This window comes from Mauremys mutica, chromosome 7 (assembly GCF_020497125.1).
Source record: "Mauremys mutica isolate MM-2020 ecotype Southern chromosome 7, ASM2049712v1, whole genome shotgun sequence".
In the NCBI taxonomy this organism is placed as follows: Eukaryota; Metazoa; Chordata; order Testudines; family Geoemydidae; genus Mauremys; species Mauremys mutica.
The window spans coordinates 22,437,479-22,453,261 of NC_059078.1; the positions used below are offsets into that span (position 1 = coordinate 22,437,479).

At 45.5% G+C, this 15,783-nt stretch overlaps 1 protein-coding gene across 5 annotated transcripts in view; it reads right to left on the reverse strand.

The window, feature by feature from the left end:
• The window catches only part of MGLL (monoglyceride lipase), a 140,588-nt gene that overhangs the window by 15,852 nt on the left and 108,953 nt on the right, over positions 1 to 15,783 (reverse strand). For all 5 annotated transcript variants that reach the window (XM_045024516.1, XM_045024517.1, XM_045024520.1 and 2 more), the window contains 2 exons: positions 7,365 to 7,501; positions 4,496 to 4,606 (listed from right to left, as the gene is read on the reverse strand). In XM_045024516.1, the coding sequence (XP_044880451.1) occupies positions 4,496 to 4,606; positions 7,365 to 7,501 (248 nt within the window). The remainder of the gene's footprint in view (positions 1 to 4,495; positions 4,607 to 7,364; positions 7,502 to 15,783) is intronic.

The following is a 15,783-nucleotide window of genomic DNA, read 5'->3' on the forward strand; positions in this document are numbered from 1 at the left end:
TTAGAGTTCTCCAAGAGTAGGAAGCAGTGAAGGCTCATAGTAAATATCCCCCTAGGAATGGGGTTTCCTTGATATGTAAATCATGTAACTTTCACCTTGTACACTGAATACCCCATTGGTACTCCAACCCCATGAGCCAAATTCATCTTCACTGAGGTCAATGAAGTTGCACCAGGAATGAATTTGTCACCATGGGTATAAATACAAGCTCATAAGAGATGGAGCAAATTTCCTCTGGCCTTCTTTAATTTAAGATACATTGTTATTATCTGCTGTGTGTGTGTGTCTATTTATTTATACCCTCATGATGGGAGTCTTGCGAAGAGAGAGTAAATCTGAATTTTCCCACATGTCATAGAATCATAGAATCATAGAATCTCAGGGTTGGAAGGGACCTCAGGAGGTCATCTAGTCCAACCCCCTGCTCAAAGCAGGACCAAACCCAACTAAATCATCCCAGCCAGGGCTTTGTCAAGCCTGACCTTAAAAACCTCTAAGGAAGGAGATTCCACTACCTCCCTAGGTAACCCATTCCAGTTCTTCATCACCCTAAAGCACATACTACTCTAATGAGGCTCACTTTTTGTTGTCTTGGCTCCACACACTTGTGGTTACCTAATCTTTAGAACATAAGAACAGCAATACTGGGTCAGACCAAAGGTCCATCTAGCCCAATATCCTGTCTTCCAAAAGTGGCCAATGCCAGGTGCCCCAGAGGGAATGAACAGAACAGTTAATCATCAAGTGATCCATCCCGTTGCCCATGCCCAGCTTCTAACAAACAGAGGCTAGGGACACCATCCCAGCTAATAGTCATTGGTGGACCTAGTCTCCATGAATTTATCTAGTTCTTTTTTGAACCCTGTTATAGTCTTGGTCTTTACAACATCCTCTGGCAAGGAGTTCCACAGGTTGACTGTGCGTTGTGTGAAAAAATACTTCCTTTTGTTAGTTTTAAACCTGCTGCCTATTAATTTCATTTGGTGGCTCCTAGTTCTTGTATTATGAGAAGGAGTAAATAATACTTCCTTATTTACTTTCTCTACACCAGTCATGATTTTACAGACCTCTATCAATCTCCCCTTAGTAATCTTTTTTCCAAGCTGAAAAGTCCCAGTCTTATTAATCTCCCCTCATATTCTTTTTTGACCTTCCTAATTATATTTTTACACTTCATTTGCCAGAGTTTATGCTCCTTTCTAGTTTCCTCACTAGGATTTAACTTCCACTTTTTAAAGGATGCTTTTTTGCCTCTCACTGCTTCTTTTACGTTGTCGTTTAGCCACAGTGGCTCCTTTTTGGTTCTCTGACGATGTTTTTTAATTTGGGGTATACATTTAAGTTGAGCCTCTATTATGGTGTCTTTAAAAAGTTTCCATGCAGCTTGCTGGGATTTTACTTTTGGTGCTGCACCTTTTAATTTCTGTATAATAACCTCCTCATTTTTGTGTAGTTCCTGTTTCTGAAATTAAATGCTACGGTGTTGGGCCACTGTTGTGTTTTCCCCGCCACAGAGATGTTAAATTTTATTATATTATGGTCACTATTACTAAGCGGTCCAGCTATATTCACCTCTTGGACCTGATCTTGTGCTTCACTTAGGACTAAAACAAGAATTGCGTCTCCTCTTGTGGGTTCCAGGACTAGCTGCTCCAAGAAGCAGTGATTTAAGGCGTCAAGAACCTTTATCTCTGCATCCTGTCCTGAGGTTGGTACATGCTCTGGACATGTTCTCAAAGCTTTCACACATTTCTGGAACCCTCGCCAACTTGAGTCAATAGCAACAAACCAGAACAGAAATAGAGTGGGCCTAGTTCTGATCTCACGCACCTCCAGTTTTACACTGGTGCAGCTCACTGACTTCAGTGGAGTTACTCCTCATTTACACCTGCATGAGAGAAGAATCAGGCCGTGTGTGTATGTATGTTTGTGCATGTGCACACACCCACATCCTCTGTGTGTGCATATATACAAATATTACTTATGCACAGATATAACTAATCTTATGGTCAAAATGACTGACTGACTGACAGTGATAAGGAGGTACTCGGACACCGTCCTCATAAGGAATTTCAGATATATGTGAAAAGCCACATTACCCGTGTACATTTAGTGCAGGGGGCATCAGTCAATACAGCTTATAGCTCAACAATTCTAAGAGCTAAGGTCATTGCCACTGGAAAAATAATCTTTCATGTTATAAACCTGAGCTTCCAGGGTCAAAAGGTTCCAATGTGGCATCACTGATTTTGTGAGGGCCATGGTGATGGTCTATAACACAATGGGCTTTTAATTAAAAATGCTGTGTTGTTAAACACCCTAGCCACATTTGATAGCTGAAGATTTTATCTCCTAACGGGTTTGAAGCAGCAGGTGATGCAATATGGATTATGTAGGGAGTGGTTGGCAGGCCAGACTCAATAAAATGGAGAAGACAGTAATCAGGCAGTTTTGGTCTGGGACAAAAGAGAAGTGAATGGCAAACCATTCAATCTTACCCTTGTCCACCCCAGTCTGTAAGAGAGAGATTCCCAGACTGAGATGAGAAAAGGTGTTTTGAGTCTGAGGGCTTGCTACACACCAGTCCCTATGGGTTTTTAACTAGAAGTGTGCTTTAAAACTGATTTTGTTAACCTGGTGCAAAAGGCTTTGTGGGAACACCTAAACCAATATATACTGGTCTTATATTGATTTATCTGAAATTGATTAGGAACAGGTTTAAGCCAAACTGAAACAAACCACTCAAACCAAAATAAGAGTGTCTACACAGGGTTTTACCCCAGTTCAACTACATCATTTTAAAAACAGATTTAGTTAAAGTTAAGCAAGCCAGTGACATTTTACTGTGTGAAAATAAGGCCTGAGTGATCAGAGAAGTTGTAACAAGAAGTTTATTGGGACCAGCCACAAAGAAAAGTGAATGGCTCTGGTCAGTAAAGGCCAAGTGGAATGGAGAATTGTAACACAAGTCATACAAGTTAGAGATGGAAAAATCTCATTGGGTCCCATCTAATCCTCTCTTGGGAGGCCAGTGCGGGATTGTTTCTTACAGAACATTTTCTAGGGGTTTATTCCACCCAGTAATAAATGTTTCAAGCAATGCAGCCTCTACCAGTTCCCTTCGGGCGCAAACAGATTCCAGGGCTTCCTAGGGACATGCTTTCTATTATTCATCTTACATTTTTCTTTTCATACTTCTATATGATTCTCCCTGGTTCCATCTCCTCGTGCCACCAGAAATAATCCCTTGCCTTCTTGCTATTTATATCCTGCACATGCTTGAAAACACAGTGCCAAATTCTGGCTGCTCTTACCTAGGTGAGCAAGAAGGGAGGAAAGTGCATTTGTGCAATGAGTAGCCAGGTGCTTTCATTCTCTGTGTGAGGGAGTCATAGGGCACGGGGATAACACAGGCTGCATTTCTTTAAAGTGCATAGTGGCTGCCACTCCTGCATGTGCTCCCCCAGCACCCCTTGAGCTGTTCTCCCTGACTCTGCCCTCCAGAGCCAGAATGCCTCCAGGTGCTGTCCCGGGTGCAGTACTTCTGTACCCCTCTTCTAACATGCTTGTGGCTGGTTAAGCTCTGTTCTGCGGCAGCAGTGTCTGGGGGATCTGGGCCTCTTGTGTTCCCTCTGATCATCATTTACCTAGGTCACGTCAAACTCTTCTTGCCACAAGAGGATGAGCGTGCTGGCCCTTCCTCTGTCACCAGGGAGCAGGTTCGGGCACTACAAGTAATAACAGCTCAAGGGGCTATAAGCACCACTGTTAAAGCTACTGACTTTCAGCTGTTCCTGAGGAGAAAAGCAGACAAATGACCTGATTGTTTTTCTTTGTTTCCATCTAGAGTTTTAGAGCCTTACTGTGCAAGGTGCTGTGTGTCCTGTGGGGAGCCCAGAGCCCTCCTTTGTCGCTGACTTCATTGGGTGCTGAGGGTGCACAGTGCCTGGCAGGACTGGGCCCCCAGTCATTTGCCTTTGCATGCTCTGGTCTCATCACAGACTCTCCTCCCACTCCAGCGCAGGAAGAATTTAACCATCTAGATTTTTAAATCACTCTTCCCTTTTCCGATTTGACTAATTAAAAAAACAACTTCCTGAACCAGAGGCCACAATTCATTCTCCTTTTTGAATAAATAGCATTTGCTTAGAAACGGGCTGATGGAGGAAGAAAGTGATGGCTGGATCCCACGTGATGCAGAGAACAGGGATCTAGGTAGGCCGCCTGCAGTTAGAGACAGGATTCCTTTCATAGTTGCTTCTTTAAAATGATCTGATCACAAGAAGAACAATGTGGTTCCTCTCTTTCATGTTTTGTTTTTTCTCACATAGAATATTAAGGTTGGAAGGGACCTCAGGAGGTCATCTAGTTCAACTCACTGCTCAAAGCAGTACCAATCCCCAGATTTTTGCCCCAGTTCCCCAAATGGCCCCCTCAAGGATTGAACTCACAACCGTGTGTGTGTGAGAGAGACACACACATCCATTTCTATTACCTTGATAGGCGTCGCTACCTCTGGGCTTGCTACAACTAAAGGAGAAATTAACACCAGGCCTGAAAACTCGGCTGGTCTCTCGCAGGCAGTTAGGATGGAGATGGCTCCTCCCTGCAATACAAAAGTGAGAGGCAACCTGAGCACTAATACAGATGATCATACTTTACTATTTGTACAGCATGGTGGTGTGCTGGGCACTTTCCTGGCAGGTACAAAACAAAGTTCTCTGCTCCAGGGAGCTTCTAATTAGCTAGACACCTTTGTGCAAGCAAAAGATGGAATAACTAGAAGCAAAGGGGTAGATTTGGTTGGGCTTTTTTTGGGGGGGGGTGGCTTTTGGAGAGTGGAGGTAGGATATTTTTTTGAGCTAGGCTTCAGTACTGCAAACCCTTATGCATGTGCTTAACTATATGCACATGAGCAGTCCCAGGAATTTACTGGATTATTCATGTGCATAAAGTTTGCAGGTTCAGGGCTTGAACAAGCCTCTGTGGGGGGGACTAAAAATTAAAGGTCTCTTGGAAGTAATATAAATTTCACATGAGACAGGAAGAGAAGCGGGGACTTGGGGGACTGGAGCAGAGAGGTGGCTGCATGACAGAAGGGGTGGAGATGAGTGGGAATGGGACACAAAGATAGCGAAAAAGCAGGCAGTAGTTTTACCCAGTATCAGGGCCGGCTCCAGGCACCAGACGAGAAAGCACGTGCCTGGGGCGGCACATTGAAAGGGGCGGCATTCTGGCCAATCTTGGGGCGCCCAGCCCAGTCCTGCAGGGACACGGACCCTGGCCCGGGGGGCGGGGCAGGAACTAGCGATTCCCGCCTCCGCCTCCCGCGCCGCTCTGAGCCCAGCCTGGCCGAGCCGCCTTTAAAGGAGCGGGTGAGCCACCACCTCCTGCAGCCCCTGGGTACCGGAAGGAGGGAGGGTTCTGCGGTGGCCCAGCGGGCAGCGGTGGCAGGGACGGTTCTGCGGCGGCGCGGCGGGCACTGGAAGGAGGGAGGGTTCTGCGGCGGCCCGGCCGGCAGCGGAGAGGCGGGCCCCACTGATCCCGGCGCCCGCCGTTTGCACTGGGCCGAGCCCTGCTGCAATGCCGGCCCCGTGCTGCCTGTGTCGGCCCCCTTGGAGCCTGCCCGGCCGGGAGAGGCACCCCAAGGCTGGAGGGGGGAGCCCCTCTCGCCCGGCTGCAAGCGGGATACAGCGCCTAGCTGCCCTCGGGCGGAGGGAGCGGGCGGGTGCTGCCCTTCGCCGCCCTCCACAAGCTCCCCGCGGCTGCCGGTTTTTTGGTTTTTTCTTGCCTGGGGCGGCAAAAAAGCTAGAGCCGGCCCTGCCCAGTATTTCCGAATTATACTGGTATCCATGGATAAGAAAGTATTGTCACCTGGGAATGGAAACCATAAAAGTTTGGATAATTACTGTAGGCCCAAAAGTATCCTCTTGCAAATGTCTCTTTCCTCATTTTTTTCCCCCCAGAGCAAACAGTTCACAGAGCTCTACAATCAGCAACCTACTCATGGACTGCAAGTTAAACAGAGGCGCATTCCCATGTAGTTTCAAGCCAAGTGTTGGCAGAATTGCAGAAACTGTGTGAGAATTGTAGGAATTGGCATGCTTGGCTCGCCTGCTCAGTAAAGATCACAGAGGACTAGTTGTTAAGGAAAATGCTTGGTGAACTTACATGCTGCTGAAGAACCAGTGGCTTGTTTAAATGGAGCAGCTGCAAAAAGAATCTCAATGACCTTATTTGGCTTGGTACTTGGAAATTAGCTCCTTGTTACAGAGGCTGAGAGTACAGTGAACTCTTAAAAGCATGCCATGTGCTTTAGATCAGAATTCTTATTTATCGGAACATGAGGTTAAATCCTGAAGTGCTTATTCATTTTTGTACGCAGGGACAATCACTGTGACACCAATAGGAATACTGCCTGACTGAATCTACGGGATTTGGCCTGTGCTGTCAGAATCACTCTTAAAATCTGCTCACAAAACCAATCTTTCTTTTGTTTTTCATCCCTAGTCCTTGAAACACTGTCCAGTACCAGTTGTGTAACTGAATGAGGCTACAGTGTGTCGCCATGTTTTATTCCCAATCCACTCACAAGGCCACAGGGTGTATAACCTCCTGGTTACCGGTTCAAATACAAACCTGGTTGTTGGTGAATGAAAGAAGTTACCATTTGCCAGTTGTTCAGTGCCCCCTCTATGAGGAATGTGTTGGTGGAACTCATTCCGGTTCCTAGTGGGCTGGTAGGGATGGGCATCATGAATTAGCCCTTTGTTGCAAATGGCACTAATTAGCATCCTGATCTCAACAGAAAGGCCAAGGACTGAATGGGTCACAGAGACTGAAGTTCCCTCTAGGGGTGAGGCAGGGAGGGGAAGCTTGTACAGTAGAACTTTAGTGTTATGAACATCTTGGGAATGGAGGTGGTTCATAACTGAAATATTCATAATGTTGAACAAAATGTTTTGGTTGTTGTTTCAAAAGTTTACAACTAAACATTGACTTAATACAGCTTTGAAACTTTACTCTTTGGAAGAAAAATGCTACTGTTAGCCATCTTAATTTAAATGAATCAAGCACAGAAACAAACTTTCCTTTTATTTTTAAAATAGTTTACATGTAACACAGTTCTGTACTTGGGAGTTTTTTGTCTCTACTGCTGCCTGATTGTGTATTTCCGGTTCCAAATAAGGTGTGTGGTTGACAGGTCATTTTGTAACTCTGGTGTTCGTAATTCTGAGGTTCTACTGTTTCTTAATTTGCTTTTCTTATAGTAAGTTTTGTGATTCCCATCCTCCAGAATGGGATCCATAATGCTATGGCAGATGTAATGATGACTATTAAGGTGTACGGTGTAGCATGCTTACCATGGAATGCCCCAGAATGAAAACTGGGAGGTCTGGGTGATCCTGCTTCATGAGTTCAATGTGCTGCAAGCTGTCTCTGATGAAAACATGGAAATCTGACACGACCATGCGGTCACCTTCGCTCTGCCCGTGGCCAACTGTATGGGGAAAAGGAAAACATTGCTTCTACATCACACAGAACAATATTAACATTTTACTTGGCACCTAGATACTCCAGATATGGGTGCATCAGAAATGCAATAGACAGGTAGGTAGGTCAGCAATGTTCTAGTTCCCACACACACTGCTTATTGCATAAATCCGGTCTCACCCAGCTTCCTTCCCCAATACCTCATAATGGATAACGTCAATGTCCTGTAGAAATACGCAGTACAACACACAGGAGAGAAAAGCAAGCTTATGGCTGCCTAGGTCTTGTCTAAGAGCATTGTTAATTCTTCACATACGCACTGGCTCCCCGTTACTAGAGATAGGCCTGACTAACAGAGTTCAGATCTAGTCTCTGACTACTCTCAAGTTCAGGGGCTGTTCAGTTCTGGGAGTTTGGATTGGCCTATTATAGAGACAGAAGGCAGATGCCAAGTTCAGAGTTTGATCCTGATCCAAAGTTACCCAGAATTTGTGGACATTAAGATGCGGACACTCAGATGCCATGGTGAGGGGTGCAGTATATACACACAGAGAGACAAATAATTTTAGATATTGGATTAGACCAGTGGTTCTCAAACGTCATTGCACTGTGATCCACTTCTGACAACAAAAATTACTACGCGACCCCAGTCCCCTGTAGTCTAGAATCAGGGCTGGCATTAGGGGGCGGTAAGCAGGGCAATTTCCTGGGGCTGCATACCACAAGGGGCCACATGAAGCTAAGTTGATTGGGCTTCGGCTTCAACCCTGGGCAGCACGGAGTCTAATGACGGCCCTGGAGGCCCCATTAAAATGAACTTGTGACCCACTTTGGGGTCGCGACCCACAGTTTGAGAACCGCTGGATTAGACTATTATAGGCATAGCAGGTCTCCTGCAAAATTCAGACTTTTGTGTACAAACGTTCCCAAATCCTGAGGCTCTTGGGACTCTGGTCTTTGATTTTGCCACGTCTGTTCCAGAAACAGTTTTTATATTTGGAGAGACCTGCCTTGTCCTCTCCTGCTGTTTGGGGGCAATGGGTTAGTGTGCTAGCCTTCATCGATGGAGAGCTGAGTTCAAATGTCAGCTTACTGTACGGCCACAAGCGTGGGGAGTGTAAACAAGGCTCTCCTCCTAAACAAGTGGTAACACAAACCCCCAGCCTCCCACCCTGACAGTCTATTTATGCTACACACAGCATTTGTCTTGTTTTTGATCAATTTTTAGTCTCCTCTGCCTTTTTTCCTCTTTTGAAGTACACTAGTTACTATGGAAACAATGGTATCTTTAGTAGGGGAGGGATTAGTGACATTCATAAGCACTGTACAAAGTCCATTTATTAGCATGCCAAGGTTAGAAACATATACCACACATTGTGGAAACAGCAGAGTATATATATGATGATTATCATAACCACACACATTGTGTGATATATATAATGAATATAATTATTTTTTCCCAAAAAAGAGCCTTGCTGTTTCTATTCAATGTAGTTTGTCATTTAAGGAGATTTGGGGGAAATAAAAATTACTGGTTCCATGTTACAGGCTGGCCATGTCTGCCTCTAACACCCACCCTCTTCGCAGGTGTTGCTCCTGCTGGGAAATGCTAAGCGGGCCTTTCTGACTCAGTGATGCAGGTGTCTCTTACCTCCCCTGGATGTTAGGGAGGTGGAGAGGAGGTTCTCTAGAAATAGAGGATCTAAGGTGTGGGCTGAGCAAGCCAGAAGGAGGAATCCTGGGAGTAGCCAAGTCTAGGGAAGAGGTGTGAGCAACACTTTATATGATCTTATTAATTTCTGTGTTTGAAATCAAATACCAGGCAGAGGGTGAGTTTGGCTTCCACACAACGTGTGGACTGTGTTTGTAGAGCAGGTTGGGAAAGGCACTTGCTCATATTCCATATTCTTTCTTAAAAACATCAGTTTAAAATAAATCTCATCACTAACTCTATACATGGCTTCATTTCCACAAAAGATTAAATTCTGCATTTATTTGAATATTTATTGGTCATTTAAAGCTGTTTTCAGTCCACTGATGTATGGAAGATACTTTGGGAGAAATATGCTAACTGCTTGCTAATGTCTCTACAAATGGTACCATGTCATTTGTAATATACTAGCATGTTGCCAACATGTGGGCTGATCCTGCAAATGTACTATTGATTTTAGTGCTTACTGCCCTGGTCTCAGAGTCAGGAAAGCACTTAAGTGGCTACTTTAGCCCCACTGACTTCATTGGCGTTACTAAGAGTAGAAAGCACTGTGCCTGGTGGCTTTTGAAGGCTCAGACCCTCAGGGGGTCCCCTCTTTATTATGTGTAGTTGATTTTTTTCTCTTATGATAGATCCTGCCATGAAGAGCGTGTTCATGCTTATATTCTGTGTTTGGAAAGTTCCTTGCACATGGTGCATGCTACCACATTTAGGCCAGGTGTACACCAGAAATTTTTGCCATTTTAGTAATGTTGGTCTGGAGTGTGACTTATGTTTTTTAATGACATTTCTATACTGGCAAAAGTCCTAGTATAGATGCTGTTATGCCAGCATAAAAATGCTTTTGTTAATTCTAATGGGACGTACATACCCCAGTGATACAAAAAGAATTCAGTGGAGCCAGAGAGCAGTTAGTGCACTCAGTTACACCTGGAGGATGGGTCAGGCCCAATTAAAGATTAGGCCCAGCTGTAGCAGAGTGGGGGTGCTTGAATTAGTCCCATGTGAGAGGAGCCATGGTCACTAATAAAGGAAGGCCTTCAGGGCAGTAGAAGGGAATCAGGAGGCTGAGGGACAGAGTAGGCCTTGAGATCCTGTCTCAAGAAGGGAGCTTTGGCAAAGGGTTGAGAGAGATACTAGGAAGTCACAGGGGTGTGGTGAGCCTTGACACAAAAACAAGACACCCAGAGAAGCAAGACTCCAGAGGTTGAATTTCAGGAGGAAAGAGAGAGGTGTACACAGTGCCTTGGGAGAAGCAGACAGGAGCCAGGTCTCCAGGGCAAAAGCCCTGGAAGACACTGTTCAGTTCAGGAGTTGCAACGAACTCAGCAGGGCCTGCGGAGGGGTGAAGGTCTGTGGATGAGTGAGCCCAGGTAGGGGCTGGGGAAAAGGAGACAGAGACAGGCTGAGGAAGGCAGCAAGGAGTCTGAAGCAGCAGATGTTAGTTGTTTTCACCCATTAGACAAGCATTCCTCTCTCAGATCTCATAAAACAACCAATTAGGGGGATTTCCCCCTGTATGTGACAGGAGTGATGCATGTGTAATAAAGGGAGAACAGACTCCCCCTTCCCCTGTTAATATATTTTTATTTTTGGCATTGATACTATTATTGGCGATCCAGCAGTGTTAATGAGAGAGTCTGTGTAGATCACACTAAGACATTCTTTTTTCCCCTTCATTTTATTTTAACAGAGCAGTCACTGCACTTTTATCTTTTCCTCCCTGAGAAACCAAACCTGCTCTGAACAGTAATGAGTCCATTAAAAGTTAGAATCTCCCAACTGACAACTGCTCAGGGCAGGGAGCTGAGACCTTCTGAGCTAAATGAAAGGATGTGGCACAATCAAACATCAATACAGTAAAGACTGCTGATATTTTTCCTTCAAATTTTACAGACTTTGGAAGAGTTTGTGAGAGAGTAAAGGGGCCAAATGCATCCCTGATGAAACCCCAATATCTGCAATGGGGTTACACAAGGGACGAATCTGGCCTCATGGTTCTAAAAAGCCAGTTTTACGAAAGTTGGTGCAGAAAAAAGCTACATCTGTGAAATGTCTGGAGGATGAAACTAAGCAAGTGATGCTCAAAAGCGAGGAGCACAATAGTGGGTCACAGAAACGCCACAAGCTCCAAAGCCCTGTGATTTGGACAGCTTGTCTTTGAGGCGAGAAATACCAAAATACACGATCCAGTAAGCCACCTTGCTCAGAACTTTTGTCTAACGTACAGAGACAGACAGCCATTTTAACGACAAGCCTTTCAAGACGCTTAGCTGAAGGGGCTGAAAATGGAAGAGATGTAATCACCACACAAATTCTATAACACAGGCTTGATTTTCCAAATTATGCCTACACCATTGAATGTCTAATTTGCCCACTCAACCACTACTATTGCATATGCAAATAGCCAGAGAGATGACAATGCAATGGCTGTAACTAAGCGCACAAACTCAGTGTACAGCTGCATGCATGTTGGTTTTTTTTTTAAATAAATCAGGCCACTATTCTTTTTTAAAAATTGTTATTCGTAAAATGAGACGGTCTAATCCTGTCTTTTTTACTCCAGCAAAAGCCCCCTTGCAAAATGTTGTGGTGTTTTGCCTGAGTAAGGACTGAAGGAGGATTGCAGGGATTTGGCCCACTGACATTAGAAAAGGAAAATAAGCATTAGGCCATTTTATCCTCCCCCATAGCCAGAGCAGGACTGTTCCCTAACCTAGTCTGTCCAGATTATAATGATACCTTACAGTCCAAAACCAAAAGAGCTAGAGGAGTGGATGATAAACTCAACCATGTCTGAATGGGGCCTTGGGCACATGAGTTTCAGCCAAGAGTCATAGTCATGGAGTTTAAGGCCAGAAGGGACCACCAGGTCATCTACTCCAACATCCTGAATATCACAGGCTACCAGCACCTGCACACTAAACCCAACAACCGGAGCCATAACTAGGCATTTTGGCGCCTGGGACAAGCAAGCATATTTGCATCCCCTACTGTTTTTTTTTTCTGCCCCCTCAGCTTTGTGCCCCGCTCGCCCCATCCTGGTTACAGCCCTGCCAACAACCAAAATTAGACCAAAGTATTACAGCTTTCAGGAACCTAAACTATTATGTGGAACTGCTGACTAGCCTTGCTGGAAGGTGGGTGTGGGGGGATGGAAGAGGGAGCATTTGAGGGTATGGAGAGAGAGAGAGAGAGAGAGAGAGAGAGAGCTACCACCATATAAGCAAGGATTTGCTAAAACATTCATCCTGCCTGTGTTCTGCTTGCTCCTGCATCCTACAAGTACTTTGACCCCAGCCCCCTGATGTGATGGAGTCTTGCTCTTGAAAAAAGACTGCAAGGTGAAGTCAGCAAAGCCCTTCAAGCTGCTATTAGTTCACACTCTTTAGGAGCAAGTTTGCAGAGGTGCTCAGCAAAAATGCACAGTGTAATTTACACACTTTAATACAGGGTGAATGGTGCATCAATGGCTATTAGCCAGGATGGGCAGGAATGGTGTTCCTAGCCTCTCTTTGCCAGAAGCTGGGAACGGGCGACAGGGGATGGATCGCTTGATGATTACCTGTTCTGTTCATTCCCTCTGGGGCACCTGGCATTGGCCACTGTCGGAAGACAGGATACTGGGCTAGATGGACCTTTGGTCTGACCCAGTATGGCCGTTCTTATGTTCTGACACTTCCTGATGAGTGAGCTCAAGGAACTTGCACAGCCCTGCACTGCCACTACTGAAGGAACTAACATCACCCACAATGATAAATCCATGCTATGTGCTTAGGGTGACCAGATGTCCCAATTTTATAGGGACAGTCATGATATTTGTCTTATATAGGCACCAATTACCCTCTACCCTCTGTCGTGATTTTTCACACTTGCTCTCTGGGCACCCTGCATGTGCTTCACCTGAAGCTCCTGCTGGTGATAGCCTGGGGATGATTCACACATAGCATGATGCCTTCTCCTTGAAGTCAATGGGAGCTGCAGTTCTCAGCATGGCTGAAAAATCAGGCCTTTAAATACAGTAAATTAGATCAGCAGGGCATTAGCCACAGTGGATATCAGGGTAGCGTCTGCTCTTCGCCTCTCCCAGGTCCTAGGGCCCCTGTCACATTATTTCACAGTGCACAGATGTATTAAAGGGTTGGTGAAGACTGTTTAAACCTCATCAAGGTCAAGATGTGGCGAGTTTGCTGGAGAGACCAGGTCCTTTGAAAGGCTTTTTATAAAAGGTGCTAGCAGCTTTCATTGCAAAGTTAGAGAGGAGTAAAGAGAACTAGGCATTGTGCTGGTGCTTTTTATAACCTGGTTTCTTCTCCACGTCACAAAGTGATCTCTTCCTGGGGGAAGGAAGGCTCCAATCTTCCTGGAATCATGTAAATTATTGATGGAAAAATCCCACTAGGTCTTTCAGACCAGCTCCCTGTCCATGCAGGACAGGGGTGAAAGTAATATTAAATTTTTACTGGTACGGGGGCCAGCTCTGGGCCCCCGGAAGGGGCGGGGCCTCAGGCAGAAGGGGCAGGGCTGGGGGTCAGCCTCCCCCAGCCAGCCCATCTGCACTGCCTGGCCCGTGCTGCCCGGGGCTCCGGTGGTGATTTAAAAGGGCCTAGGGCTCCAGCTACTGCCGCAGTAGCAGTGGCCAGGAACCCAAGGCCCTTTTAAATTGTCGGCCCCGGGGCAGCTGCTCCTTTTGCCCCCTTTGTCGGTGGCCCGGGAGGGGGCAAAAGGGGCAATGACATTAAAGCACTGCCATGGCAGCACTTTAATATCGGCTGGGTACGGTCTGGTACCAGCTTCTTACTGGTAAGCCGTACTGGCCCGTACCGGCCCACTTTCACCCCGATGCAGGATTGTTCTTTATCAAACGACTGTTGGTTTTCTCTTTAGTTTTAAATGTTTTTCACATGATGATGCTTCCACTACTTCCCTTGGGAGATTATTCCATAGCCCAAAATATCCCACGATCATAATTTCATCCTATTCCTCTGTTATCGCCCTTAAGGCATTCCTATGTGCTACACTCCCTCATCGGTGCTTAAACCCCTCAAATATTTGTAGACTTTCATCATCACTTTACATGTTAGTTACAAGCCATACATATTTATTTATTTTAATCCTTTCCTGTAAATCAAGCTTTCTAAGACAAAGGCAGCAGCCTAACTCTGTTTTTTAGTGAATCGCTTTTCACAGCTTTATCTAGAACATTTAATTGCAGGAGGATTAACTGGTCAAGGAAAATGCAGCGACAGATACTGATCTCAGTTGTGCTGGGGTAAGTCCGTTCATTTAGTGGAATCACTCCAGATTTGAAATGGTGTCAGTGAGATCAGAAGTTCTGGGCATATTCTGCCCTTTATCCCTTCACTCCCAGTTTACCACTGAAAAAACATGAAACTGGGAAGCACGGGGTGAAAAACCTTCAGCCTAGAGAGGAGCTGAGATGTGGTGTTTGAATCTGGATCCAAAGTTCAGTGGAGGTCAGGTCTGGGAGTCTGGGTTATATCCATTTTTACTTAAGACAAAGGCCGTTTAGTGACCAGGGAGCAGGATATTATCACAGGGCTCCCTGATGGAACTCTGTCCCTAAGGGTATGTCTGCATTGGAGCTGGAAGGTATAATTTCCAGCTTCAGGAGACATACCCATGCTAGCTCTGATTGAGCCAGTCTGCTAAAAATACAAGTGTAGTCATGGCAGTGCGAGTGATGGGATGGGCTAGCTGCCCCAGTATGTACGTAAGGTTTCACACAGGATCTTATGAGGGGTGGCTCGCCCATCCTGCTGATCATGCTGCTGCCGCTACACTTTGATCCTGCTAGTGGGCTAAAAATAGCGCGAGTGCAGGTACATCTATTTGAGTTGGAAAGTACACCCCAGTGCAGACATCCCCCGATCCTACAGGTTGTAAAATAAGGGGAAAGAATAAGATACGTCTCTCCTTTTACTCATGTTCTAGGTCAAAATTTCCCACTAGGCTTTCTCTAACTTCTAGGTTTATCGCTTCTACAGTTCAAAGGGGAAGCTATTAACAGATGAAGGAGGGAGGGAGAAGATCATAGTCTACCAGCCCAAGCAGTGCTTTGCCTGTACCCAGAACTCAGCTCTCACTCTGAGCATAAATAAATATTAAATCCAAATGGCACTAAGAAAGAAGGTTGGATCCAGAGATTTTTTTAAAGGTAGTTAAAGGTGAAAACTCTGTCATTACCCACATAGTCAAAGCAGAATCCACACATAAGGGATGCTTATTAATTATGCCACAAGGCCTTCAGCAAGGCAGAAATTAGATTCAATGCAGCGGTAGTTGGCTGATTTAATAAGCTGGAGTGCAGCTGAGAAGCTCCTTTTCAATTCCCAATAGAGCCTTTTGGAGGCTAGAAAGGGCGGTTTTACTGCTTCAGAACTAGCTGGGCCGTAGCAGCAGGTACGTACCAGAGGACCCTGCCATCGCTCTCAGTGTAGTGCAAAGGAGGGTGTTTCATGAGAGCTCAAACCAAGTTCCGACTCGTTAGTTCCCCCACTGCCTCTCGGCTCAATAAGCCCATGCGGGAACCCAAAGAAACAGCAGGCAGAGAT